This window comes from Mytilus galloprovincialis, chromosome 14 (assembly GCF_965363235.1).
Source record: "Mytilus galloprovincialis chromosome 14, xbMytGall1.hap1.1, whole genome shotgun sequence".
NCBI classification, from domain to species: domain Eukaryota; kingdom Metazoa; phylum Mollusca; class Bivalvia; order Mytilida; family Mytilidae; genus Mytilus; species Mytilus galloprovincialis.
In genome coordinates, this window is record NC_134851.1 from 21,560,434 (window position 1) to 21,587,427 (window position 26,994).

Genomic DNA, 26,994 nt, shown 5'->3' on the forward strand with positions numbered 1-26,994 from the left:
ATGTCGTGTGTTCCTGGTGACTGGGTATGTGACGGTGAGGCAGACTGTACATATGAAGAAGATGAATCACAATGTAAGTAATGACTAATTAAAATAACAAGAAGGCTGCCACATGTGGACCAGGATCTGTCTGCCCTTCCGGAGCACCTAAGATCACCCCAGTTTTTTTTATGGGGTTCGTGTCGTCTATTCTTTAGATTTTTATGTTGTGTCTTGTGTACTTTGTCTGTTTGTCTTTTCCTTGTTTATCAATGGCGTTGTTAGTTTATTTTCGATACATGTATTTTACTGTCCTTATTGTATCTTTCCCCTCTTTTCTATAATAAAAAGAATATAGATGAATCATATGCGTCAGTAGCTATTTTTGGGGTTTTGCTCAAAGCTGAATAATTGATAGCCTAGGACCAGAAAAAGTAAAAAATAACAAAAATACTGAACTCCTATGAAAGTTAAAAACGCGAATATACTAATCAAATGGCAGAATCACAAGTTCAATCACATCAAACAAATGGATAACTACTGTTATATTCATGACTTGGTTCAGTATGTTTCAGTGACAAAACGCACGACGATATATAAAAAAAACCAGATTATATCCATAAAAAAACACCTCTGCATGAAGACGATGGAACCTTAGTTTCTAAAAATTCAATAATTCATAAACGGAAATTTATCAATGGTGTATTATAAAAGAGAGGCGAAAGATACAAAAAGACATTAGAACTTATAAGTCGAAAATAAACTGTCAACACCATGGGTAAAAATGAAGTCGACCAACTGACAAACAGTAGTACACAAAATACAACATAGAAAACTAAAGATTCAGCAGACGAACCCCACCAAAACAACAAGAGATGATGGTGGTCTCAGATACCTTGGAAGGGTGAGCAGGTCCTGTTCAGTACCGAGCACTGCGTACTGATATTGATGATACCCACGAGAACAAATAGTCCACAGCAAACTATTAATTATCTTGGTCGTGTTACCATAAAGTATATATACCAATTTGTATGCAGAACATGGATTACTTTGATAAATGATTCAATTAATTCAAAAATTGATTTTCAAAATGTGAACGTCAATGCTTTAGACATTTGTTTGGCTACGGTTCAAAGACAACATATTTTTAAACGAGGACGGATGTTGATTTTCTTATTCAACATATTGCAGTCCTCTAATTCATCAGTTATGTTTTAAAAATTGGTTGACATGATAAATTTAAAAGAAAAAAAAATAGGACAAAATAAGACAACAGAAAACACTTTTGTATACGAAAGCCAGACATTGATTAATACATGGTTTAAAAATAGCAATATTGTAAGGTGATACATATTAATTCAATTCATTATTGTCATTATTTTTTTTAATTCGTAAACGAAAACTATTTAACATGGCAAATGTAACAAAATTGTTATTTGACTTTCGATAAATAAAATCATAATACTATGTCAATGAAATAATTTGGTTGTTCTTGTAGGTCGTGCATGCGAAGGTTGGGAATTTAGCTGTTCGGACAGCAAATGTATTTCCATGGATTGGCTATGTGACGGTGAGCCAGACTGTACAAATGGAGAAGATGAATCACAATGTAAGTAATGACTAATTAAAATAACAAGAAGGCTGCCACATGTGGACCAGGATCTGTCCGCCCTTCCGGAGCACCTAAGATCACCCCAGTTTTTTTATGGGGTTTGTGTCGTCTATTCTTTAGATTTTTTATGTTGTGTCTTGTGTACTTTGTCTGTTTGTCTTTTCCTTGTTTAGCAATGGCGTTGTTAGTTTATTTTCGATACATGTATTTTACTGTTCTTTTTGTATCTTTCCCCTCTTTACTATAATAAAAAGAATATAGATGAATCATATGCGTCAGTATCTTTTTGTGGGGTTTTGCTCAAAGCTGAATAATTAATAGCCTAGGACAAGAAAAAAGTACAATAACAAAAATACTGAACTCCTATGAAAGTTAAAAACGCGAATATACTAATCAAATGGCTGAATCACAAGTTCAATCACATTAAACAAATGGATAACTACTGTTATATTCATGACTTGGTTCAGTATGTTTCAGTGACAAAACGCATGACGATATATAAAAAAACCAAGATTATATCCATAAAAAAACACCTCTGCATGAAGACGATGGAACCTTAGTTTCTAAAAATTCAATAATTCATAAACGGAAATTTATCAATGGTGTATTATAAAAGAGAGGCGAAAGATACAAAAAAGACATAAAACCTTATAAGTCGAAAATAAACTGTCAACACCATGGGTAAAAATGAAGTCGACCAATTGACAAACAGTAGTACACACAATACAACATAGAAAACTAAAGATTAAGCAGACGAACCCCACCAAAACAACAAGAGATGATGGTGGTCTCAGATACCCCGGAAGGGTGAGCAGATCCTGTTCAGTACCGAGCACTGCGTACTGATATTGATGATACCCACGAGAACAAATAGTCCACAGCAAACTAATTATCTTGGTCGTGTTACCATAAAGTATATATACCAATTTGTATGCAGAACATGGATTACTTTGATAAATGATTCAATTAATTCAAACATTGTTTTTCAAAATGTAAACGTCAATCCTTTAGACATTTGTTTGGCTAGGGTTCAAAGACAACATATTTTTAAACGAGGACGGATGTTGATTTTTTTATTCAACATATTGCAGTCCTCTCATTCATCAGTTATGTTTTAAAAATTGGTTGACATGATAAATTTAAAAGAAAAAAAATAGGACAAAATAAGACAACAGAAAACACTTTTGTATACGAAAGCCAGACATTGATTAATACATGGTTTAAAAATAGCAATATTGTAAGGTGATACATGTTAATCAAATTCATTATTGTCATTATTTTTTTTAATTCGTAAACGAAAACTATTTAACATGGCAAATGTAACAAAATTGTTATTTGACTTTCGATAAATAAAATCATAATACTATGTCAATGAAATAATTTGGTTGTTCTTGTAGGTGGTGCATGCGAAGGTTGGGAATTTAGCTGTTCGGACAGCAAATGTATTTCCATGGATTGGCTATGTGACGGTGAGCCAGACTGTACAAATGGAGAAGATGAATCACAATGTAAGTAATGACTAATTAAAATAACAAGAAGGCTGCCACATGTGGACCAGGATCTGTCCGCCCTTCCGGAGCACCTAAGATCACCCCAGTTTTTTTATGGGGTTTGTGTCGTCTATTCTTTAGATTTTTTATGTTGTGTCTTGTGTACTTTGTCTGTTTGTCTTTTCCTTGTTTAGCAATGGCGTTGTTAGTTTATTTTCGATACATGTATTTTACTGTTCTTTTTGTATCTTTCCCCTCTTTACTATAATAAAAAGAATATAGATGAATCATATGCGTCAGTATCTTTTTGTGGGGTTTTGCTCAAAGCTGAATAATTAATAGCCTAGGACAAGAAAAAAGTAAAATAACAAAAATACTGAACTCCTATGAAAGTTAAAAACGCGAATATACTAATCAAATGGCTGAATCACAAGTTCAATCACATTAAACAAATGGATAACTACTGTTATATTCATGACTTGGTTCAGTATGTTTCAGTGACAAAACGCATGACGATATATAAAAAAACCCAGATTATATCCATAAAAAAACACCTCTGCATGAAGACGATGGAACCTTAGTTTCTAAAAATTCAATAATTCATAAACGGAAATTTATCAATGGTGTATTATAAAAGAGAGGCGAAAGATACAAAAAAGACATAAAACCTTATAAGTCGAAAATAAACTGTCAACACCATGGGTAAAAATGAAGTCGACCAACTGACAAACAGTAGTACACAAAATACAACATAGAAAACTAAAGAAGATTAAGCAGACGAACCCCACCAAAACAACAAGAGATGATGGTGGTCTCAGATACCCCGGAAGGGTGAGCAGATCCTGTTCAGTACCGAGCACTGCGTACTGATATTGATGATACCCACGAGAACAAATAGTCCACAGCAAACTAATTTTCTTGGTCGTGTTACCATGAAGTATATATACCAATTTGTATGTAGAACATGGATTACTTTGATAAATGATTCAATTAATTCATAAAAATATTTCAAAATGTGAACGTCAATGCTTTAGACATTTGTTTGGCTAGGGTTCAAAGACAACATAATTTTAGATGAGGACGGTTGTTGATTTTGTTATTCAACATATTGCAGTCCTCTTATTCATCAGTTATTTTTGTTTTGAAAATTGATCAATTTGAAAGAAAAAAAATTAAGACAAAATAAGACAACAGAAAACACTTTTCTATACGAAAGCCAGACATTGATTAATACATGGTTTAAAAATAGCAATATTGTAAGGAGATACATGTTAATCAAATTCATTATTGTCATTATTTGTTTAAATTCGTAAATGAAAACTATTTTAACATGGCAAATGTATCAAAATTGTTATTTGACTTTCGATAAACCAACTATATAATAGTAAGAACAGAAATAATTGCATGCATTTACTATTGTGATTTTGTCATTTAAGACTAAAATGCGATTATAATTATTGCATAATTGACAAAAATCCTGTTTAATTAATAACAAAATTTCAAAATGCAAGTTTTAATTATTATGATTATAACCCTGTTGCATTATTCGCAATAATAAAAACAGTGCAATAACTTCTGAATTTTAGTATAACAAGTAATTCACAAAGCCTTTTTTCAATTTTTGAAAAATATTTACAACCAAATTAAAGCGTTTTTCAAAAATATTGGGATAAGGGAGCAACAATTTAATTACTACAAGGAGTAGGGGTGGAGATCTATATATTCATCGGTTGACATTATGTTATTTGTCAATATGTGAAGGTGATTGCCTAGATCTATATATTCATCGATTGACAGAACGTAATTTGTCATTATGTGTACGTGATTGCCTAGATCTATATATTCATCGATTGACATAAAGTTATTTGTCATTATGTGTAGGTAATTGCCTAGATCTATTTATCATCGATTGACATAACGTTATTTGTCATTATATACATGATATATAGGTGATTGCCTGGACTCCGACTTTTTTTGTAATGATGGTTCTTGCATTACATCTGATTGGGTATGTGACGGCTATAGCGATTGTGATTCAAGTGAGGACGAGACAAATTGTAAGTTTTTACATTATTTGTATTATAATATAATTTTGGATGTAATACGTCTTCTGATTGGCTGACATCGTTTTGTTTATCACATCATAGACACAATTTTGTCATGTGACCATGACGTCATCAACGCTTTTTGCATGATTTACGTCGGTTTAAAATGGAATTTAAAATTAAATTATAACATGTATAAGAAATAACTAAAATACTTTGTCAGTCTATTCGAAATAACATAAAAAAAACGGGCGCATACTGTTTAATAACCCGCTACGCGCGTTATTCAGTGTGCACCAAATTTTTTATTATGTTATTTCTTCATAGACAGAAAAAATATTACAGTCATTTCTTAAATGTACTATGTTGTGATGTTGCACTATTGTTTCAAGAAAGGATGAAGGTTGTTATCTATTAAAACGTTTGAACCTGCTGCATTTGTTTGCACCTATCCTAAGTCAGGAATCGGATGTTCAGTAGATGTTAATTGTTGATGTAGTTCATAAGTGTATCTCGTTTTTTATATAGTTTAGACCGTTGGTGTTTCCTTTTAATTGGTTTTTACAATAGTACTTTTTGGGTCCTTATAGCTTGTTAACCAAGGCTCCGTGTTGAAATCTGTACTTTAAGTTTTTTTTCGAGAGAGTTGTCCCATTGACACTCATACCACATCTTCTAATATCTATATAAGAGATAGTAGATGGCATGGAAATTCAAACTCATTAGAAAATAAAAGGGCAACGACATGGCTAACAATAGTATATAAAAAATATGTGTCTCAACGTAGCCTTTAAAAGACATTACAGTTTCGTTAGGGAAAAGGAAATTGTTTGTTTTACCATTGGTATACTGCAAAGTCTCTAATAATAAAAAATAACGGGCGAACATATCGACCAATCAGGATTAGCTATACTCTTAATCCTAAATACCATATTATCTTCATAAAAGACTGCGTCCATAAAATCTAATGGTTTATTGTAATCTACAAGTGTATACGTTAGTATTGATAGTAAAACTAATCACATTACACATTCGGATTGTCATTAATTGGGCCGTTCGGATTTTTTTTATACACAATGGCAATAATACAGATAAATCACAATGTACTTGGCGGGGACATTATTAGAATTGTATAATGTTTCCAGGACAACAACATTGTAACAAAGGTGAATGATTCATTCAATAAACAGCCTTTATTAGTAGTATAAGACCCCTTGTTATAATGGTATATCCAAATATCTGTCAAATCCCTCATTTGACACCACATTTATGATAATATAGAAGCTATTAAATCAATTGTGTTTTTTTAATCATCTTGTTTCGTTTCCTTCAGCCTCATTAATAAGGACCTCCAATCTGTTAAAATGATAATATGAACTTACTTTTATGACAATAACTTGTTATTTCATTCCATTTACAATAGTGTACAGGTTAGAAAAAACGCAAGTTTCGGGATAAGATAGTTAGTTGAATCTTTCATTTGATTTCAACCAACATTACGTATAACGTAACTAAGAAACCTATCACATGCAAAATGACGATTTTGAAAGTGGTTGAAACTTCAAAAGTGCAGAGATATAGACCTCATATCTGTGAAATGACGTATAAATGTAATAAAAATCGTAAGAGGGCTCTATAACGGAGAAGGACTTGAATATTTGGGTTAAATGCATTGATATAATGAGTAAGACTGCATAACTTATTATCAACATATAAAGTTCTTTGAGATTGCCTTCAGTAACTCAACGAATGTATGGATATACAACTACCTATCATATTATTCGTGTGTTGTGTGGTTTGTTATATAATTCACATTTTTAATAACCACAAAGAACAAAGTAACACGACGGGTAGCACGAGTTGAGCAGGATCCATTCATACTATCGAAGCATCCATTTTTTGATTAGGTTCCTGTCGTTCAATCACAATTATTTTACGCAGTGTTTTAAAAAATTGTTTGTCTTCGTTATGTTTGGATTTTTCAAATTTTCTCTCATTGTTTACATCTTTCTCTAGACTGATAAGATATCTGTGAGTTGACCATTCATGTACACATTGTTTGTCAACATATAGCAATTACTCAAGAGATACTATATAGCTTAACATGTGACCTATTTTATATAATAGTCATTTCAATGATTTTAAATTCATTGCTATTCATTCAATGTCAATGTCACTTTTTTTTTTACATTCATCGCTATTAAAAACTTGATAAATGGGAATATGTGTCGATGCATGATAATGTGAAGGATCGTTTGAAGAATAGGGAATAATTGTCAAAAATAAAGTATTTAGAATAATGAGGTCTAAAATATAAAGAAAAGACAATAGTGTGCAACAAGTGTGAAAAATAGAGAAAATTGACTTAAAATGAAGAATACAAAAATAAAGTAACCCTATACAGACCCTTTTGTATGTGTCATTGATGTATGATTTTAATTTTGAAATGCTGCTTTCAAATCTATTTCTCTGCAGGTTTTTATTTTATTGCAACACCAACCCATTAACATATTTTGCAATGAAACGTATTACACAGTTCATGCAGTTAACGAACTTGTTACAATTATATTCATGAAGATGTATACATCAACATTATATAATTGTAAAATCATGTCGAAAAAAAAACAACAATCATACACGCATATATATTTACTGTTGTAAACAAAATACAGGTGAACCGACAGAGCCATGTGTGGCGATAAGGTGCCTAGACTCAAATAGAGATACATCATCATTATGACATCGATCATTAATCATCTTGAATACAAGACAATCATACACGCATATATCTTTACTGTTATAACTCAATTTTAGGTGAACCAATAGAGCCATGTCCGGAGATCACGTGTTTAGACTCAACTAGGGACACATTAACATTATAACATCATTAATCATGTTGAATACAAGACAATCATTTATCTTTACTGTTGTAACTCAATTTTAGGTGAACGAATAGAGCCATGTGTGGAGATCACGTGTTTAGACTCAACTAGAGACACATTAACATTATAACATCATTAATCATGTTGAATACAAGACAATCATTTATCTTTACTGTTTTAACTCAATTTTAGGTGAACCAATAGAGCCATGTGTGGAGATCACGTGTTTAGACACAACTAGGGACACATTAACATTATAACATCATTAATCATGTTGAATACAAGACAATCATTTATCTTTTCTGTTATAACTCAATTTTTAGGTGAACCAATAGAGCCATGTGTGGAGATCACGTGTTTAGACTCAACTAGGGACACATTAACATTATAACATCATTAATCATGTTGAATACAAGACAATCATTTATCTTTACTGTTGTAACTCAATTTCAGGTGAACCAATAGAGGCATGTGTGGAGATCACGTGTTTAGACTCAACTAGGGACACATTAACATTATAACATCATTAATCATGTTGAATACAAGACAATCATATATCTTTACTGTTATAACTCAATTTCAGGTGAACCAATAGAGCCATGTGTGGAGATCACGTGTTTAGACTCAACTAGGGACACATTAACATTATAACATCATTAATCATGTTGAATACAAGACAATCATTTATCTTTACTGTTATAACTCAATTTTAGGTGAACCAATAGAGCCATGTCCGGAGATCACATGTTTAGACACCAGTTGCATAGAACATTCAAAAGTATGTGACGGTAACTATGACTGTCCTTTGACGGAAGACGAACAGCTATGTAGTAGTAAGTAAAAACGTGTATGAAGACACACTTATAAACCAATTTTCTCTGTAGTTAGTAAAAACGAGTATGAAGGTACACTAATATCCCAATTGTTTCTGTAGTAATTAAAAGCGAGTATGAAGACACACTTATACATTAATTGTTCCTGTAATAAGTAAAAACAAGTACGAAGACACATTAATACACCAATTGTTTCTGTAGTAAGTAAAAACAAGTATGAAGACACTCTAATAAACCAATTTTCTCTGTAGTAAGTAAAAACGAGTTTGAGGACACACTAATAAACCAATTTTCACTTTAGTAAGTTAAAGCGAGAATGAAGACACACTAATAAACCAACTTTCTCTGTAGTAAGTGAAAACAAGTTTGAAGACACGCTTATAAACCAACTTTCTCTGTAGCAAGTAATGAGGAGTATGAGGACACACGAATAAACCAATTTTCTCCGTAGTAAGTAAAAGCGAGTACGAAGACACACTAACAAATCAATTTTCCCTGTAGTAAGTAAAAACGAGTATGAAGACACACTAGTACACAAATTTTCTCTGTAAAGCTCTTGAAAGACCGACTAATGAATTTTAAAATCAAAATCACACTTATAAGTCGTGTCCAATCTTCAGTTTAGTTCAGACATTTTGCTTCCGGTCAATCGAAATCTATTCAGTCTATGCTTTGGTCTATGCTATGTATTTGGCAAAACCTTTCGACATTTTGGGTCCGAAATACTCTTCCACTTCGTACTTTATTTTTTTTTGTATGCGACATCTGCAGCTGTCATACAATATTTTATAAATAACACATAGCATAGAGGGTGAAAGAGCAGATTGTCCCCTTCAAAAACGCATTGTCAACTAATTATTGCAAGTATCGTTACACTCGTGTGGTGTCCAGTTTAGTCGTTCTATGTCATAACCAAGCTGGAACTGATTTCGTCTCTTGAGCATTCAACAACTGTTGTTTAATTTTAATGATTTTTTGTTTCATGTAGGTACATGCCCTTCCGGACAAATGACTTGCGTATTAGATGATGCATGTGTATCAGTAACAAAGATGTGTGATGGTATTGCTGATTGTAAAGCAGGAGAAGACGAACTTTTTTGCGCGCCTGCAGGTAAATATGAACGTGACCCATATTAAAAAAAGACCACAAAATTCATAATGTAAAACAATTCACAAGAGAACCTGCATACATTATGTACAAAACTATAGACTGAAAACAAATATGATATTCATCAACAAAGGACTACCACTGAGTTCAGGCTTTTGATTTGATACTGCGTATACATAGTCTGTTTGGATAAACATGTGTACTAACGGCATCCGTCCCCAACATAAGCAGAGGTGTTACAGTACAAAATAACATGTATAACTATAAACTATAAGCTGTCCTAGATCAAGAGCCTGTTGTTCAGCAGATGTCGTTGGTTCAAGTCTGCCATATTTGATTTTCTTAAATCGTTTTGTTCTAAATTCAGTCGTAAGTTTTTAAAATGAATTGTTAAATATTGTTCATTTCGGACCCTTTTTTTGCCGAATGTACGGCATGAATTTTCTATATATTTCGTACCCTGACCATTTCGTACCTTGACTATTTTTTACCTTATGTTATATTAACAGAATACCATTACTTACCTCATTGAATATTCGTATGTTTACTATTTCTTACCTCATGGAACGTTTAAATGTATGCCACTTCGTACATCTTGGAAGATTTATATGTGTTTATTTCTTGGTTGAAACAATCTGAATGATTATTTATTGTAAGGCGGTAGAGGTCACGAATAATGTCTAAAATTCCAAATTAAACATGTTAAGGCACATACGAGATATTATTTAGGAATAAATCAATGAACGATACTTTTACTAAAATTTGTAAAACGTTGTATTTATTTAGGATATTTATTTGAAATTTAAGCTGGCGCTGTAGTAACAGATATATCATATGCATCCAAGAAATATGCAGTACACATTAAAAATAGATATCTACCAAACGTTTTTCAAAATATGAATGGTTAGATATATAAGGATAGCAAATAAATGAATTTGTACTTTTTGTTTTCTGTGTGACAATTCAATGCATTTCCTGACAAAAACAACTGTTAATGATTATAAAAACAGTTGCAGATATGTATTCCTGTGTTGGTAAATTAACCTCATATTTTTAGCGATGAAAACATAAATAAAGGATAAAATCCTGCAAACCAGCGAAATAAAAACTGTTTGTTTCAATGTGCTGCTTAATCAAATATTTTTTTTTATTATCTCAAAATGTTTTATATCTTAAAAAATGAAAATTTCTACAATATGAAACGATATAATAAACTTGTATTTAGTTTACGAAATGGTTGATGCATTTGGACCATAAAATTCCGCAAACAAACAAAGGTTGGATACATTTTATTTGTATTATATTTAAATAAAATCATCTCAAAAATATTTACATCGTATTGTTTTTAAGAACTATTACAACTATACGATAACAAGTTGTGAACATGTATATAGTCCATGAGGTACGAAATGGTAGTTCTGTTTTGCCCATAGAGTACGAAATGATGATTTTGGGTTCGAAATTGCCAAGGTACGAAATAACATGCTACCTCCTTAACTATGTAGTCAGTACGTCAATACTAACTTCTAGTTTGCAAGGGTAGCAATCACCAACTCAGCAGTCAGAGTGTTAAAACTGACTTTGGACGTGTAGTCTCCAGGGGTATCAATCATTAACTCAAAACTCAGTTTGCCAAAACTAACATTGGAATTTTATTCTGTAAGGGTATCAATTACCAACTCAATAGTCAGTGTAATCAATTCTAACATTTTACTTATAGTCTTCAAAGGTTTCAATTATCAACCATGGTGTCAGTGTGTCAAAACAAACACTGGACGTGTAGTCTCCAGGGGAACCAATCATTGATTCAGCCGTCAATGTGTCAATACTTAAATTTGAAATTAAACTCATCATAGATAGCAGGAATAAAATTTTACACTTACGGCAGACGCGCATTTCGTCTACAAAAAGCTCATCAGTGACGCTCGAATCAAAAAATGTTTAAAAAGCCAAATAAAGTACGAAGTTGAACATGTCAAAGAGCATTGAGGACCAGAAAACTTTTGCCAAATACAGCTAAGGTAATTTATTCCTGAGGAAGAAAAGCCTTAGTATTTAAAATATTCAAAGTTTTGTTAACAGTTAATTTATCATTATGAACACATCAATAATGACTCAAGTCAACACAGAAGTACTGATTACTGGGCTGGTGATACCCTCTACTTCAAGTCTTAAGACCTGATTTTACATATTAAAAAAAGAACGATATGAAAGTTATTATAAAAGACCTTTTTAAAATTGCTTTCATGTATCTTAAAATTTTATCAACTCTTCCTCATATTTAAGCAAGGAAAAACCAATAACTAAAATATGACTTTTTTTTTTAACTTTAATTTGATATAGAAGGGTGTGAACAATACCAGGGTGTTTTCAAATGTGATAACACGTGTACTGATTTGCACCGCAAATGTGATGGTTATAATGATTGCAGTACTGGTGAGGATGAAGAGGGCTGCACAGGTAAGAGGCCGTATCAGAATCAAAAGGAATATGGGGTTTTATTTGTTTCGGTCCCCAAAATGAAAATAACGTCACGTTATAATTAGTTGATTTACAATTGTTTTATTACGTTCTTAACTAATAACGACGCTTGTGTGTACAGTTTGAAAATATTACCCAGAATACATTAGATTCTGAAACTGTGAAGTAGTAGGACAATCAAAACCAGTTGTTTATACCCACACTGTAATCATTCTCTAATAAATCGAACAAGATAGTCATATTTACCAAAATTATCAAACTTACAAGTGGGTCAATAGTAAACGTTGTATCACTTCCTCGTATCGGTTTTTGAATTCTGTTATTTACGAATTACGCCATCTTATAATTTAAAGCATTAAAGGGGCACTAGCTGTAAAATTCATGTTCACTGATTTGACTCAAATTCTCATATTTTATTTATAACAATGTAAAACATTTTTTCAAACTATCAAAAGTATAAATTAAACAATTTATAGGACTTAGTCTTAATAAGATGTAGCTTCGTTTCGTGTGAATTTTAGCCAAGACGCCAGCTAAATAACTATCGAGTTGACCTTGTATGACCATATAAGCGATGTAGACCTAAACATAGATATAAATAGATTAAGCAACTCGTGCAATTGGATTTTTATAGGTCTGTTAAATTTTGTAATATAGATTAAAAATGTATGTTTATGGTCGTTTTAATTTTAAAAGAATAATTTTGTGTGGATTGAATCAGTTAATCAAAGTAGTTCATTATCAAAGTTTATTAGCTAAATTTGACAAAATTGAACTATTTTAGCAGATAAAAGCAAATTATTATTTAACTTTTTCACTTTCATTAATGATTGAACCAAAAATATCATACTTGATTTTTTATATATCTCGTAGTTAGTGCACCTTTAAGGTTAACTTAAGGTGGCTCGGGACTATTCGACTGCGCATAATTTCACGCATGAATTACAAAAGTATTTGTCGTAAATTTGACATAATTTTTCTAAATATTTTGATTGATTAGAAATGTTAAATCATTGTTGTTATGTACTTATAGAATATTTTCGTTATTATCCGTATTTGTTAAAGGGTCAAAATGACATTTCAACCATTTTCACCATTTTCCCGCCAAAATTTGGGTTTTAAGGCAAAACATTTTTTTTCCTTATCGGTGACCTATGTTTTTTATTGGCTCATTCTTTGAAGCTATATTCCAGCTTTCCATATTACAGTTTTGGACCAATTGTCATAGAACGTTTTTTTTTTTGATATTCCGATAAAAATATGTCAACACCTCTATTTTCCCTATCATTTCATTGAAAAATGGTCCCTTTTACATACCTGTTTAAAAGTAAAATTTTGAGCTTAAATGGTCCGCGACCCCCTATTTTTTTTTCGACCAATTTGATTCATTTTGTTTAAAAAATAAAATAACAGAAAATACGGCACTTCTGATAGAAACTTCGAATAGGCCCGAGCCACCTTAATTGTTCGTATTCTTTTTGAAAAAAATATACCTCTTGTCATTTGTTACATAATCGTTATGGAAGATGTGTTTAACCAAGTAGAAAGTTTTGGTGTACGCTTTTATAAATTGTAAAAGTGAAGTAGATTTAGAAACGGCGATCTCTTAATAAAGCTAGCAGGTTAATATATAAACGAGAAAGCAATACCACATCTTTTTGTGGTATTTTTACTGGAAGGTTTTAACAATAAATCAAAGATTCGGAGATTTTCATGCCAAAATTAGTAAATTAAAAGTAAAAACTAATTTATATTTATTAATTATTTGAGCAAGCAACGTTTTCTTTACGGCAGCACTATCGGTGGAGTATAGGAAAATAGTTCCGGAAACGGTCAATGTACGGAGTTGTTACATAAACATCAGTTCAAATAAATCTATGTAAATAAATTATTATAAACTTAAATGAATAATATAGAACTTAATATGCCAGTATAACTTAAGTAACGATACACACTTATCGGGGAAGATTTTTGGTTGAAAGAGCAGTGCATCATTTAGTGGCATTTCATGCCAAATAATTTTTCTATATTAAGTCTTTTCGTTGAAAACTTTGCGTTGATCTAGCTAAACGCATCTTTTTTTCATAATCTTCTAGAATATTTGTATAACAATGGCGGCGTCAGCTATATAAATTTTGCAAATACGCAAGTTCAAACACAAAACAAATGAAGTATCTTATCTGCTATCGATATATAACCTGCATCAACCTATGTAAGTTAACGCGTCATTGTTGTTAAAAACATGGAATGCAGATTTCAGATATTTCATTTTCGATCACCTTAATTATTGTTGCACATCCTTTGAGGAGCGAAAATATTTATTGTTGACATTATTAGTATTATTGATTTAACCAGGATCGACCCATGGCCATTTTTCTTTTTCACAGCCTCCATCGCAAAAACGATATTTTCGCAATGTTTGGTTTCGTGAACTAGCAAAAACATATTTTTTGTTTAAGATTTTCCATCTTTCCAAAGAGCAATCAGTTTACAGATTTGTTGTCTTTTAAAATCTACAGTATTTTTTTCAATCTCAAATAGAGACAATAGTAGTATACCGCAGCTCAAAAGTCATACATCGATTTAGGGAAAAGAAGTCCGCGTTAGAATATAAAACCAAAAGTAACACTTCAACTATAAGACAAAAATAACGAAACAACAGAACTCTGAAGTGCAACAAAAACAAAACGGCAATGTAAGCTACATAGAAACGAACTGTTATATAACAACTTCCATATTCCTGACTTGGTACAGGACATTTTCAAAAAAAATGTTGGGTTGAACCGGGGTGTTTGACTGGCAACACATCGCACTGTATGGCAATGAAAAATTAATCGTTAAAATGTCAACATTACATGACGGGAATACAGTACAAATAAATAAAAGAACACTTAAGACATAGACATACATTAGAATATAGATTGTAATGCTTTTCCACATGTTAACCGCAGAGTCACCACGATAAACTTGAATTAATTTAGGAAAGCATACGAAAACGGCATAACATAATTACTAACGGTGTGTCTGTCACACAAATGTGTCAACGCCTCAAAAAGTAACGTCAATAGCATATTCATTAAAATTAGATATTAATCAAGATATGTTTTTATAAAATAAATGTTTTTTGGTGTATTTTATAATAATTACGAGAACATTAAAATACAATTGTGCTAGTAACTGTGCAACTAAATGCGTTATCGAACAATGCCGGTCTTTCTTACAATTCAAACTGTGTAAACCAAATAAATCCTGTGCACAAAGATACTCCTAAAATGCAAAAAAGATCAGTTTGGACTTCTGAGAACACGGGATTCATCTTTAATACGTGTATTGAATAATTCTCATCTATTTGAAAGGATTAGGTCATATATATTCTCTTTCTTTTGAATCCATTTATCATTAATTACAATAGTTTTCTTTTCCGGACCATCGTTAAAAGAAAATGCGGAAAAAATATGTGTCAAATACATATGTTGCTAAAACGATTCTGAAGTTCCCAATTCTATATGTAACATCTGAAGCCATTAAAGCACAACATTCCATGCAACACTACAATTAATACCTTTATTAGTTAGTTAATTATTGCCAACAACTATTGAATTATAATCCTGTTAGCTATGATAACTAATCATGCAATCATTTGATTATTGATTTTTAATCTAAATCGTAACGTGTTCAGGGTTAAATCGGTATTTTCTGATCATGAAAAGTCTGCGAAGCACGACAAAAGTAAATAAGAGGGACGAAGTTGAACCATTATATGTCTTTCATCAAGGATATATATGACTGTTTCCAGGTTGATGCCTCTTTCTTGTACTAGTTCATTTAGTGGACAATGTTTTCATCATTAGAAATAATCATATGTATAAATGAGTCAAGCTATTATTGATATGCTACTTTCAGATTTAGAACATTTTTTTTAATATACTGCGGAACATTCACAGTAGAAGTTTCAGCTCGCTCAATTATTCTTGGCGTCTGTTTCAGTATCGGTATCGGCCGCGTTCGGTTAATCTTATGATGTTTTTGTTTATCAAGGGTTGCCCTTAAATGAATATTTTGAAGTAATTAAATTATGTTTGTTAAGTAGTTTTTGCCAAAATGAAATAAACCGTCCTGCTTTTTTCATGTTTATGCTTTACTTTCTTTACTGTGATCACACGCGAAACTGATGACAGTAAATCAGGAGAGACGAAGTACTCGAACGGAAGATACATAAAATGTTGTTTAAATTATTCTCCAGCGAAACTTATGACGGTAATTCAGGAGAGACGAAGTACTCGAACGAAAGTTACCTAAAATCATGTTTTAATTATTTCCCAGGATGCAATGCTAATTTCCAATGTAATGATGGAAGTTGTCTTCACTTTGCTAATGAGTGTGATGGCAATATCGATTGTGCTGATGGAGAGGATGAAGGACATCAATGTAAGTAATATGCATAAAAAAAGTAAAATTAAAAAAAACGGAACTCCGAGGAAAATTTAAAAAGGAAAGTCCCTATTCAAATGGCAAAATTAAATGATAAAACACACCAAACGAATTGACAACAAAATTCATATTCCTGACTTAATACAGGCATTTTTAAATGTAGAAAATGGTGGACTCAACCTTGTTTGAACACGCTAAACCTTTCCCTTGTATGAAAGACGCATCAAATTCCATTATATTTACAACGATACGTGTACAAAACAGACATTGTAGGTAAAATTGTAAAAATAGGGGTATAGCAGTCATCACTGTGTCACAATCTCAATTAGAATAATAAACAACAAAGAAGCACAACACGCATCTTTTAAATTTAACAACCACATCCATTTCCCACTTATTTTTTATTACCTTGGCGAAATTACTTTATTATCCCTTAGGTATCTTTCTGCTCTATTTGTAGAAATACATGTGATATCTATTTTATTCTAACTTAAAAAAATAGACATTGGTTCAGGGAGGTTTCTCTTTTAAATCATTAATGCGTTTGTAAAAGTCAATTTTCATCAATGCGTTTTAAGACATTACCTGAAACAGATTGAAAATAATCTCTGTAACCCAGATGTTTAGAATATATTTATGAAAATGGTTGACATAAACGTACTGATTTAAAGAGTTATTTCCCTTATCATAGGTCTTCCTCCTTAATATAGAACGGAAGCTTTCAGTTGAGATTAATTGAGGTTTTAAAAAGTTCATTGTTGCATCCAAATATCATCAAATTCTATAGCATCAATGCACATTTCGACAAAAAACGACAATTAACTAATGAAAAACGATGACAAAAAATAACATTATTTTGTAACGTCGTATCTATTTAAGGAATGACTGTAATATTTTTTTCTGTCTATGAAGCAATAACATAAAAAATTTGATGCACACTGAATAACGCGCGTAGCGGGTTATTTAACAGTGTGCACCACATTTTTTTATGTTATTTCAAATAGACAGAAAAAATATTACAGTCATTTCTTATAATTTAATTCTAAATTCCATTTCAAACCGTAAAAAAACATGAAAAAACGTTGATGACGTCACGGTCACATGACTAAATTATGTCTATGGGGTGATAACAAAATAACGTCAGCCAACCAGAAGACGCGTTACATCCAAAATTAAATTATAGTTATTTCGTATACTTAATCAAAAGTTAAGAAAGGCTGTTTGTCAGTATCTTTGTAAGCTTTAAAATTGAGAATGAAAACAGGGAACGTGTCACAACGACTACAACCCGATCAAAGAGCAGAAAACAACCCGAATCCACCAATGGGTCCTTAACACAGCAAGCATATCCCGCACCTGATTGCGGGCTTTGGATAGCCCTTGAACAAAAATGTGTACTAGTTCAGCGAATATGAACGTCTCGCTAAAATCCGAAACATATTAACCCATTTAAAAAAATAACAACACAAGACTATTAATACCAGAGGCTCCTTTTTTTTTTGCGTAAAAATGCAGTGGAGGTTAACATGTTCCCTTGTTCTCAACCCTCTCTTATTCCTGTGCATACTTGAAACTTTCATAGAATTCGGTTCTGTTTTTTAAGAGGTGGCTAACAGTTTATCATGTTTATGTTTATATCTGAAACAGCAAATCAATCAAGCAGTTAGAGTATCATGAGTATGAAGTATGCCCATTGAAATAAAATTAACGGTACCAATTTTCTTGCACCAGATGCGCATTTCGACAATACATGTCTCTTCAGTGATGCTCGTTGCCAAAATATTTGAAATCCAAAGCTTATATAAAAGATGAAGAGCTATAATCCAAAAGGTAAAAAAAGTATAGCCAAATCCGTGAAAGGAATTAGAGCCTTGCATGAGGGAGATACATTCCTTAATTTTTAATAATTTCTATTTTTTGTAACAGCAAATTTTAATAACACAAAACATCCGTATTTTCATGCCAGTACCGAAGTACTGGCTACTGAAGTTACACAAAACTTCTAATGTACACGTAAGACATAAATAATCAGGAAAATGTTATATGATTGTTTAATAAACAGGTAACAAAATGGTAAGGATATGGAATTTAAAAAATGATTCCTAATACTTTCAGCAATAATCTTTACCTAGATATTCGACAAATTTTTTTTTTTTTGTGGCTTCCATGTGTATTTGTATAAAATCATGTTGTTATATATACATATATCGAAATTTAATTTCCAATCAAATATTTGTGTGTCCATTCAGCTAAATTAACTAAAATCAGTAGTTCATAATTGTTCGTAAAATTACACCAAAAAGCAATTTAAAAAGGAAATAAAAAAAATCAGCAGATTTTCTGGTATGGATACATAGTTAAGGTCATTCGTCACAACTCGGCCGATTCCGTACATTCATCTGGAGTAGCAGATTGAGATACGATGTGTAAGAAAACCAAACTGAATGCAAAATAGAAAAATTATTTAAAACACTTTCAGAGGCATACCATTTTACAGCTGCCTAGAATACATTTATTTTCACACGAAATAGATTTAATGTCTTATTTTATTTTTTGTTGTTGTTAAGATAAATTCAGACTATGGCCGAGATGCATTGGAACTGAACTTTGCTGACAGACAATTTACAGCTTCTAATTTGATTAATTTACAATATTTAATAGCCAGTTAGAAATATCGATCAAATGTTTTAATATAAAACAAAAGGAAACTCTTCTACATTTGCATATAATTACATTAGATGTATGTTTCATTACAATACGTCATTCTGATTGGCTAACTGCACATCATGTGTTATTCCTTAAGCAGTTGTATCACTCAATAAAACTTCTCATTCATGATGACACGAGGTCCCACAATAAAGTGCACAGGTAAAAGAAATAAAACTTGATAAAAGGCGTGTTTTCATGATTCTATAGGTAAAAATGTAATTATAAGTATTGAATGCTTTTTTTTTGTAACTTTATAGGGTTGTAAAAGCGTTGACCGTGCGCACATTTTGAGTATGAAGCGCGTAAGCGCTTCATACAAAATGTACTTCGGTCAACGCTTTTACACCCCAATAAATTTACAAAAAAGAGCATTCAATTCTTAAATAAGCGATATAGAAAAATAAGCCAGGAGCCTGAAATTCAGTCGTTGTCGTTTGTTGATGTTTTTCATATTTGTTTCTGTTAATTTGTTGGTTCATAAATTAGGCCGTTAGTTTTCCGTTTGAATTTGTCTTTTGTTTCTCATTTCGGGGCCTTTTATAGCTGTCTATACGATATTAGCTTTGCTCATTATTGAAGGCCATACCTATAGTTGTTAATTTCTGTGTCTTTTGGTCTCTAGTGGGTATTTGTCTTATTGACAATCATACCACATCTTCTTCTTCATATGCAGATGAAGAAAAATCTCCGGCGCGGAGACCATTTCCGTTCCGATTAATACTTCGTAATACTACATTCAATATAAGTGCAGTAATGCGGAGCTTGTATTGATCGGAAATGAACTTTGCGCCGGAGATTGGGTGAAGACATGATTATCATACAAATGCATGTATTGATTAAATTATTACTTGTTTTTTAAGGTCAATGTCCTAATGGTGAATTCAGATGCTTTGGTGGAAAATGTATTGACTACTCTTTGGTTTGTGATGAAACTCCTGATTGTATAGCGGAGGACGACGAAGTAGATGAAGCATGTGGTAAATCATTAAAAAAATTATCACAAGTTATAATTATTCACATTTTACCACTAGTTAGAATTAATCACATTTTACCACGAATTAGAATTAATCACATTTTACCACGAATTAGAATTAATCACATTTTACCACAAGTCATAATTATTCTCATTTTACCACGAGTCAGAATTAATCTCATTTTTCCACGAGTCAGATTTAATGACACTTTACTTCGAGTCAGAATTCATCACGTTTTATTCAAATATTTCGAAGAATGATAAAATGGCAGGTTTAAATTTTTTCATTATGAAACTGAAGATTACATATCAAAATTATAAAAGAAACCTTGCAAACATGGAAATAAGACAAATTAAGGTAGGAAGATAAAGTGTACATATGTTGCCATATTTTTCCTACTATGAGTATACCTACCGTACAGCTATCCCCAAAAATAGCATTTAATAGCAAATGTTCAGACAAGTCATACTCAGATAATGCATCACGTAAGCTAAAAATTAAATCTCATTGAAGAAACTCTGCTCATCATTAAGGTAACCACAAGCGTGAAAGGGTTGCATAAGACTTATCAATCACCCTAAGGGATGTACTTAGCTGAGGCTTTGGAATTTGTGTCAGATGTTCTCTTTTAGTAAACGATAAAATATTTTGCCCAATAACATCAATTTATCTTTTCATATAAGACTAATAGCTCATAAAAGGTCAGTTACCAAAATGTAACCAGATCATAGATTTTTTTCATTTGATTTGAGACCCAAATTATACCAAGGTAAATATAAGGTAAGAGAGTGAGCCTTTTCCCGCCATATCTAAAAAAATAAAATTTCTCGAAAAGGATCTGCATAACCTATGAATATGTTTAACTTATTTTATTTCTTAACCAATACTTTTTCGACTGAAAGAATTAATTTTGATTCGTGATTTTTTCAATTTCATCTACGTACACCCTTAAGGTAAAGCAGGTGGACGACAACAATAAATCAAGACGTTGAAGAGCATTGGTGTCCAAACATTAAAAAAAAAAAAAAAAGATGTGAGTGCAAAATATTGCTAAATCCATCATGTTCAAACTCTATTTTGTTCAAAATTGACGTTCGTCGATAACCAAAACATATGTGAAATATGAATTGCAGGTCATCTATACGTTCGTTATTTTGGTCTTTTAACTTTTTTGTTTCGAGAGCCACGGATGAGTCTGTTGTACAAATGTTGTAGAAAAAAGCGCGTCTGACGTTTCGATATTTGAATCGGGGTTTATTTATGACAGATGTATAGACTACTGATCTCATGATACCCTCAATGACGATGCATCCATCATCGCAGGGACATCGAATTCAGTCGATCAGGTTGTAAATCCGAGTTTCACATGGATTCATATTTGTAAAAAATCGTTCAAGACACCAAGTTTATCATTAGTGAGTTGGGTACTATGTGGACTCAGACATGTAAACTAAACTTAACACTTGGTGTGATGGGGATCCACAAAATAATGGCGAAAATAGAATCAAGCATTACCACTACCGAGTGTGTTTGGAAATCGATAGGGTGAATCCCAAATAAAACAATAGGTTTTTTGAGAAGTCGAATGGCATCATCACAGTCTACAAGTGAGATTTGTAGAGAGATCTTTTTATTAAATCAGGACAGTGTCATTGATAGAATAATTAAAGAATGTAAATAAAGACTCAGGATGGGGTTATGATTCAAAATGGTGACTCAAAATTATCGAACAGTTTGATAGTTGATGAATTAAAAAAAGGAGTAAAAATTTAAACCAATTTTTACCATTTGAGCGTTGCCTAAAATTATCTGTGTATAACTATATCTGCTTTTACCCTGACACTCAGTTTTAATGGCTGACAATTTGTTATTATAGCTCTCACAACACAGCGAGTAACGACAGTACTCACGACCACTGTACCAACGACTACTGTACTAACGACTACAGTTCCAACTACTACTATACCAACTACTACAATACCAGCGACTACAACACAAACGACGACTGTCCCATCGACGACCGTCCCAGCGACAACAACACAGCCAATAACTACCCAAACGAAGACATCAGTACCTACAACTACAGGTACTGAATATAACAATTAAAATGGAACTTAATTTCAACTTTGATTGAATTTTTGTTTTTAATAAAAACAAAAATGTGTAAAATCAACACTAGGAGAAAAACTTTCAAGTATAAATACAAGTGAAAGGCTAAACAATATCTCTTTTATTATTACAAAATAAAGGGTTGTATCAAACATATTAGAATATGTCAACAAGATATAGGTAATGTCATAGTTAATGACTTTTTAACCGATTTAGAATCAAAAGGAACTTTTTTGTATAGTTTAACTTGGGATTGCTGAATCATGGCTATGAGTGCCTCGTCAGTTTAACACTAGAAAGTATTAATATAGGTTCCTATATTACAAAAGTAAATAATGTCTATTTGGTTTTTAAGAAGAGTCGACATTTGTGTTAAAAATATTTTTTCATATTATAATCATGGGTTCATGGAAACATAAAACAATACAGTTCAAAAATATAAGTTCACACATTTTGTTGATGGTAATCACTGACATCTTTTTGGTTTTAATATCCAGCATATGATTCTTGGAACTAAAATAAAAAGATTTAATAAACCTTCATATGAATATGTCCTTATGAAGATGTAATTTGTTTGTTCTATCATCGCATTCTTAAATTTACAGTTTATTCATTACATTAATTCCTTATCATAATAAAGCCAACACAAATACATATATATCAAGTGTGTACCATAGCATCAAATATGAGACAATATTTTTCCACTATCTACAGTAACATTTTTATTTTTTACGCTTGGAAAGCATCGCGAAATTTGAATGCATTGAATCTGATCATGATGCATTTGTACTAGGTTACACATATTACAAATTCGAATACATGTGTATAGGTAAAAAATGTACCTCTGTATCGAGTTGGATACGTAGAGAGTGTAAAATTATCATGATAATGGACGAGATTTTGTGTTAAAATCTATTCTCTAATAATATGCAGGGAACGTAATGCTTGGTTTCAAATGATTTGCCAAAATATGTGTTCTTTGCATGTACTGTCATCAAACAAAGTTGTCTTTCACATGACTTTCAAATGAAATCTAGGGAAAGCAATAAAATTTTACGACCAATTTAGATTTTGACAAAAGAAGAACTGAGATCAAATGATTTACATGTTTGATTAGATAGAAATAATAAAAAGGTTAGGATAAGTAAACAGAGCTATTTTGTTATACCAACATCTTGTGAGTATCTATTAATTATTCTATACCAACAACTTGTGAGTATCTATTAATTATTGTATACCAACAGTTTGTGAGTATCTATCAATTATTCTATACTAATAGTTTGTGAGTATCTATTAATTATTGTATACCAACAGCTTCTGAGTTTCGATGCCATCAAGACGGTAAATGTATTTTATAAGTTTGCAATAGACAAGAGTACCTATTAATTATTTTATACCAACAGCTTGTGAGTATCTGTTAATTATTTTATACCAACAGCTTGTGAGTTTCGATGCAATCAAGACGGGTAATGTATTTTAAAAGTTTGCAATGGACAAGAGTATCTGTTAATTATTTTATACCAACAGCTTGTGAGTTTCGATGCCATCAAGACGGTAAATGTATTTTAAAAGTTTGCAATGGACAAGAGTATCTATTAATTATTTTATACCAACAGCTTGTGAGTTTCGATGCCATCAAGACGGTAAATGTATTTTTAAAGGTTGCAATGGACAAGAGTAGCTATTAATTATTTTATACCAACATCTTGTGAGTTTCGATGCCATGAAGACGGTAAATGTATTTTAAAAGTTTGCAATGGACAAGAGTATCTATTAATTATTTTATACCAACAGCTTGTGAGTTTCGATGCCATCAATACGGTAAATGTATTTTAAAAGTTTGCAATGGACAAGAGTATCTGTTAATTATTTTATACCAACAGCTTGTGAGTTTCGATGCCATCAAGACGGTAAATGTATTTTAAAAGTTTGCAATGGACAAGAGTATCTATTAATTATTTTATACCACCAGCTTGTGAGTTTCGATGCCATCAAGACGGTAAATGTATTTTTAAAGGTTGCAATGGACAAGAGTAGCTATTAATTATTTTATACCAACAGCTTGATAGTTTCGATGCCATGAAGACGGTAAATGTATTTTAAAAGTTTGCAATGGACAAGAGTATCTATTAATTATTTTATACCAACAGCTTGTGAGTTTCGATGCCATCAATACGGTAAATGCATTTTAAAAGTTTGCAATGGACAAGAGTATCTATTAATTATTTTATACCAACAGCTTGTGAGTTTCGATGCCATCAAGACGGTTAATGTATTTTAAAAGTTTGCAATGGACAAGAGTATCTATTAATTATTTTATACCAACAGCTTGTGAGTTTCGATGCCATCAAGACGGTAAATGTATTTTAAAAGTTTGCAATGGACAAGAGTAGCTATTAATTATTTTATACCAACAGCTTGTGAGTATCTATCAATTATTTTATAACAACAGCTTGTGAGTTTCGATGCCATCAAGAAGGTAAATGTATTTTAAAAGTTTGCAATGGACAAGAGTAGCTATTAATTATTTTATACCAACAGCTTGTGAGTATCTATTAATTATTGCATACCAACAGCTTGTGAGTATCTATTACTTATTTTATACCACCTGCTTGTGAGTATCTATTAATTATTGTATACCAACAGCTTGTGAGTATCTATTTATTATTTTATACCAACAGATTGTGAGTATCTATTTATTATTTTATACCAACAGATTGTGAGTATCTATTTATCATTTTATACCAACAGCTTGTGAGTATAGTATCTATTAATTAGTTTATACCAACAGCTTGTGAGTATCTATTTATTATTTTATACCAACAGCTTGTGAGTATCTATTTATTATTTTATACCAACAGCTTGTGAGTATCTATGCCATCAAGACGGTAAATGTATTTCCAAAGATAAAGTTTGCAATGGACGAGAAGACTGTATGTTAGGAGAAGATGAAGATGATTGTGGTTAGTCATTCTAACATATCAAAATATCTTATTTTTTAGTTACTAGCATATACATGTTAATGCTATGTCATGTAAACGAACATTTTATCAATCTAAATTTAAAGTTTAGAGTATGCCTATTAGCTTATATGGCATTCAGTAAACGTGTTGACGAAAAAACTGGAAACAGGCTTAAGGGATATGAAGATTTAAATCCAAAATGAGTGGCGCCATTCAAAATCGATAAAAAAATAACAAGCTGACATTTTATGTAATCAAATTATTGAAAGAAAAAAAGACATTAGCTAAAAAGAAAAAAAGACATTAGCTAAAAAGAAAAAAAGAAAAACAAACAAATAATAGAACACAAGACACAACATAGAACACTTAAGAATAAGCAAAACGAGGGTGAGCAGATCCTGCTCCACATGTGGCACCGACTTGTTGCTTATGTTGTTTCAAATCCGGTATACAGTCCAACTCGGTAGGTCACATACGTTAAAAGGGAAGGGAATAGTTAAGCTTGTACTATGTTTGTTTGTTGTAATTAATGTTCATGTCTTTGATGAAGATATACGTAACACACTTTCTTATTTTTAACACAGAAACTCCAAATGATGATGTCGAAGATGATGATGTCAAACACACTACCACTGATGTTGATGGCGACACTGACGGTCTTGATGACGGCCCTGCAGATGGCGTAACACGTGTCTTAAATGATGGCGGAACAGACGATAGTACTGCAGGCCCTACAATAATGGAGGATGAAAAGAAAGAAGAAGTCAAAGGTAAAAATCCCTAAAACCGCATGTCGTTAGATTGATTTAAAAGGAAACAATGAAGTGACTAGAGGCAATATAATGTATGAAATGTTCATTACAGACATCATAAAGCTATCAAGAGATTTATAAAAACAATGTTACATTAAAAACGTAAATGAGATACGGTAGCAAATGAAACACATGTTTGTCTAATTTCAAATGACATTGAATTAAGCAACAATAACGTGTAAGGTCAAGGCATATCATAAAACAACCACTATTACAAAGTCAGCTGTGATCCTGATAATCTTGATAATATGACGTGCCATTACAAATGCAAAACAATTCAAACGATTTAACAAGCAGCCTGAAAAATGACAACAAAAAACTAAAATCAAATATTTCAGACAACAAATAACGTTGGTGAAAGCAACAACATCATGTATAGGTAAACAAATATAATAAGATATAAACCATATTGCATAGTCAGTTGTACTCATGAAAATATGTCGTGTCATTACGTTGTGTGTTTGAACAGTTATTTTATTACAACATGGATAAAAAGGAAATTTCTCTTTTCAGAATGCGGAGGGAATATGATAATGGACTTTTTGTATGATTGTTCAAGTAAGTAG

At 31.8% G+C, this 26,994-nt stretch overlaps 1 protein-coding gene and 1 long non-coding RNA gene across 2 annotated transcripts in view; both read left to right on the forward strand.

The window, feature by feature from the left end:
* The window catches only part of LOC143059015 (uncharacterized), a 62,431-nt gene that overhangs the window by 34,215 nt on the left and 1,222 nt on the right, over nucleotides 1-26,994 (forward strand). The window lies entirely within an intron of this gene.
* LOC143059298 (uncharacterized) lies at nucleotides 1-26,994 on the forward strand. Its single transcript, XM_076232778.1, has 10 exons — nucleotides 1-73; nucleotides 1,478-1,588; nucleotides 2,989-3,099; nucleotides 9,830-9,952; nucleotides 16,754-16,858; nucleotides 20,431-20,547; nucleotides 22,421-22,630; nucleotides 25,515-25,616; nucleotides 26,201-26,386; nucleotides 26,942-26,994. The coding sequence occupies exons 1-10, from the start codon at nucleotides 1-3 to the stop codon at nucleotides 26,992-26,994; spliced, it is 1,191 nt and encodes a 396-aa protein (XP_076088893.1).

Excerpts from the sequence above, each read along its gene's own strand:
- LOC143059298 (XM_076232778.1), top strand. The coding sequence starts at position 1 with ATGTCGTGTGTTCCTGGTGACTGGGTATGTGACGGTGAGGCAGACTGT. Across the intron at positions 25,617-26,200 it reads AGAAGATGAAGATGATTGTG|AAACTCCAAATGATGATGTC; the intron begins GTTAGTCATTCT and ends TTTTTAACACAG. Across the intron at positions 26,387-26,941 it reads AAAGAAAGAAGAAGTCAAAG|AATGCGGAGGGAATATGATA; the intron begins GTAAAAATCCCT and ends TTCTCTTTTCAG.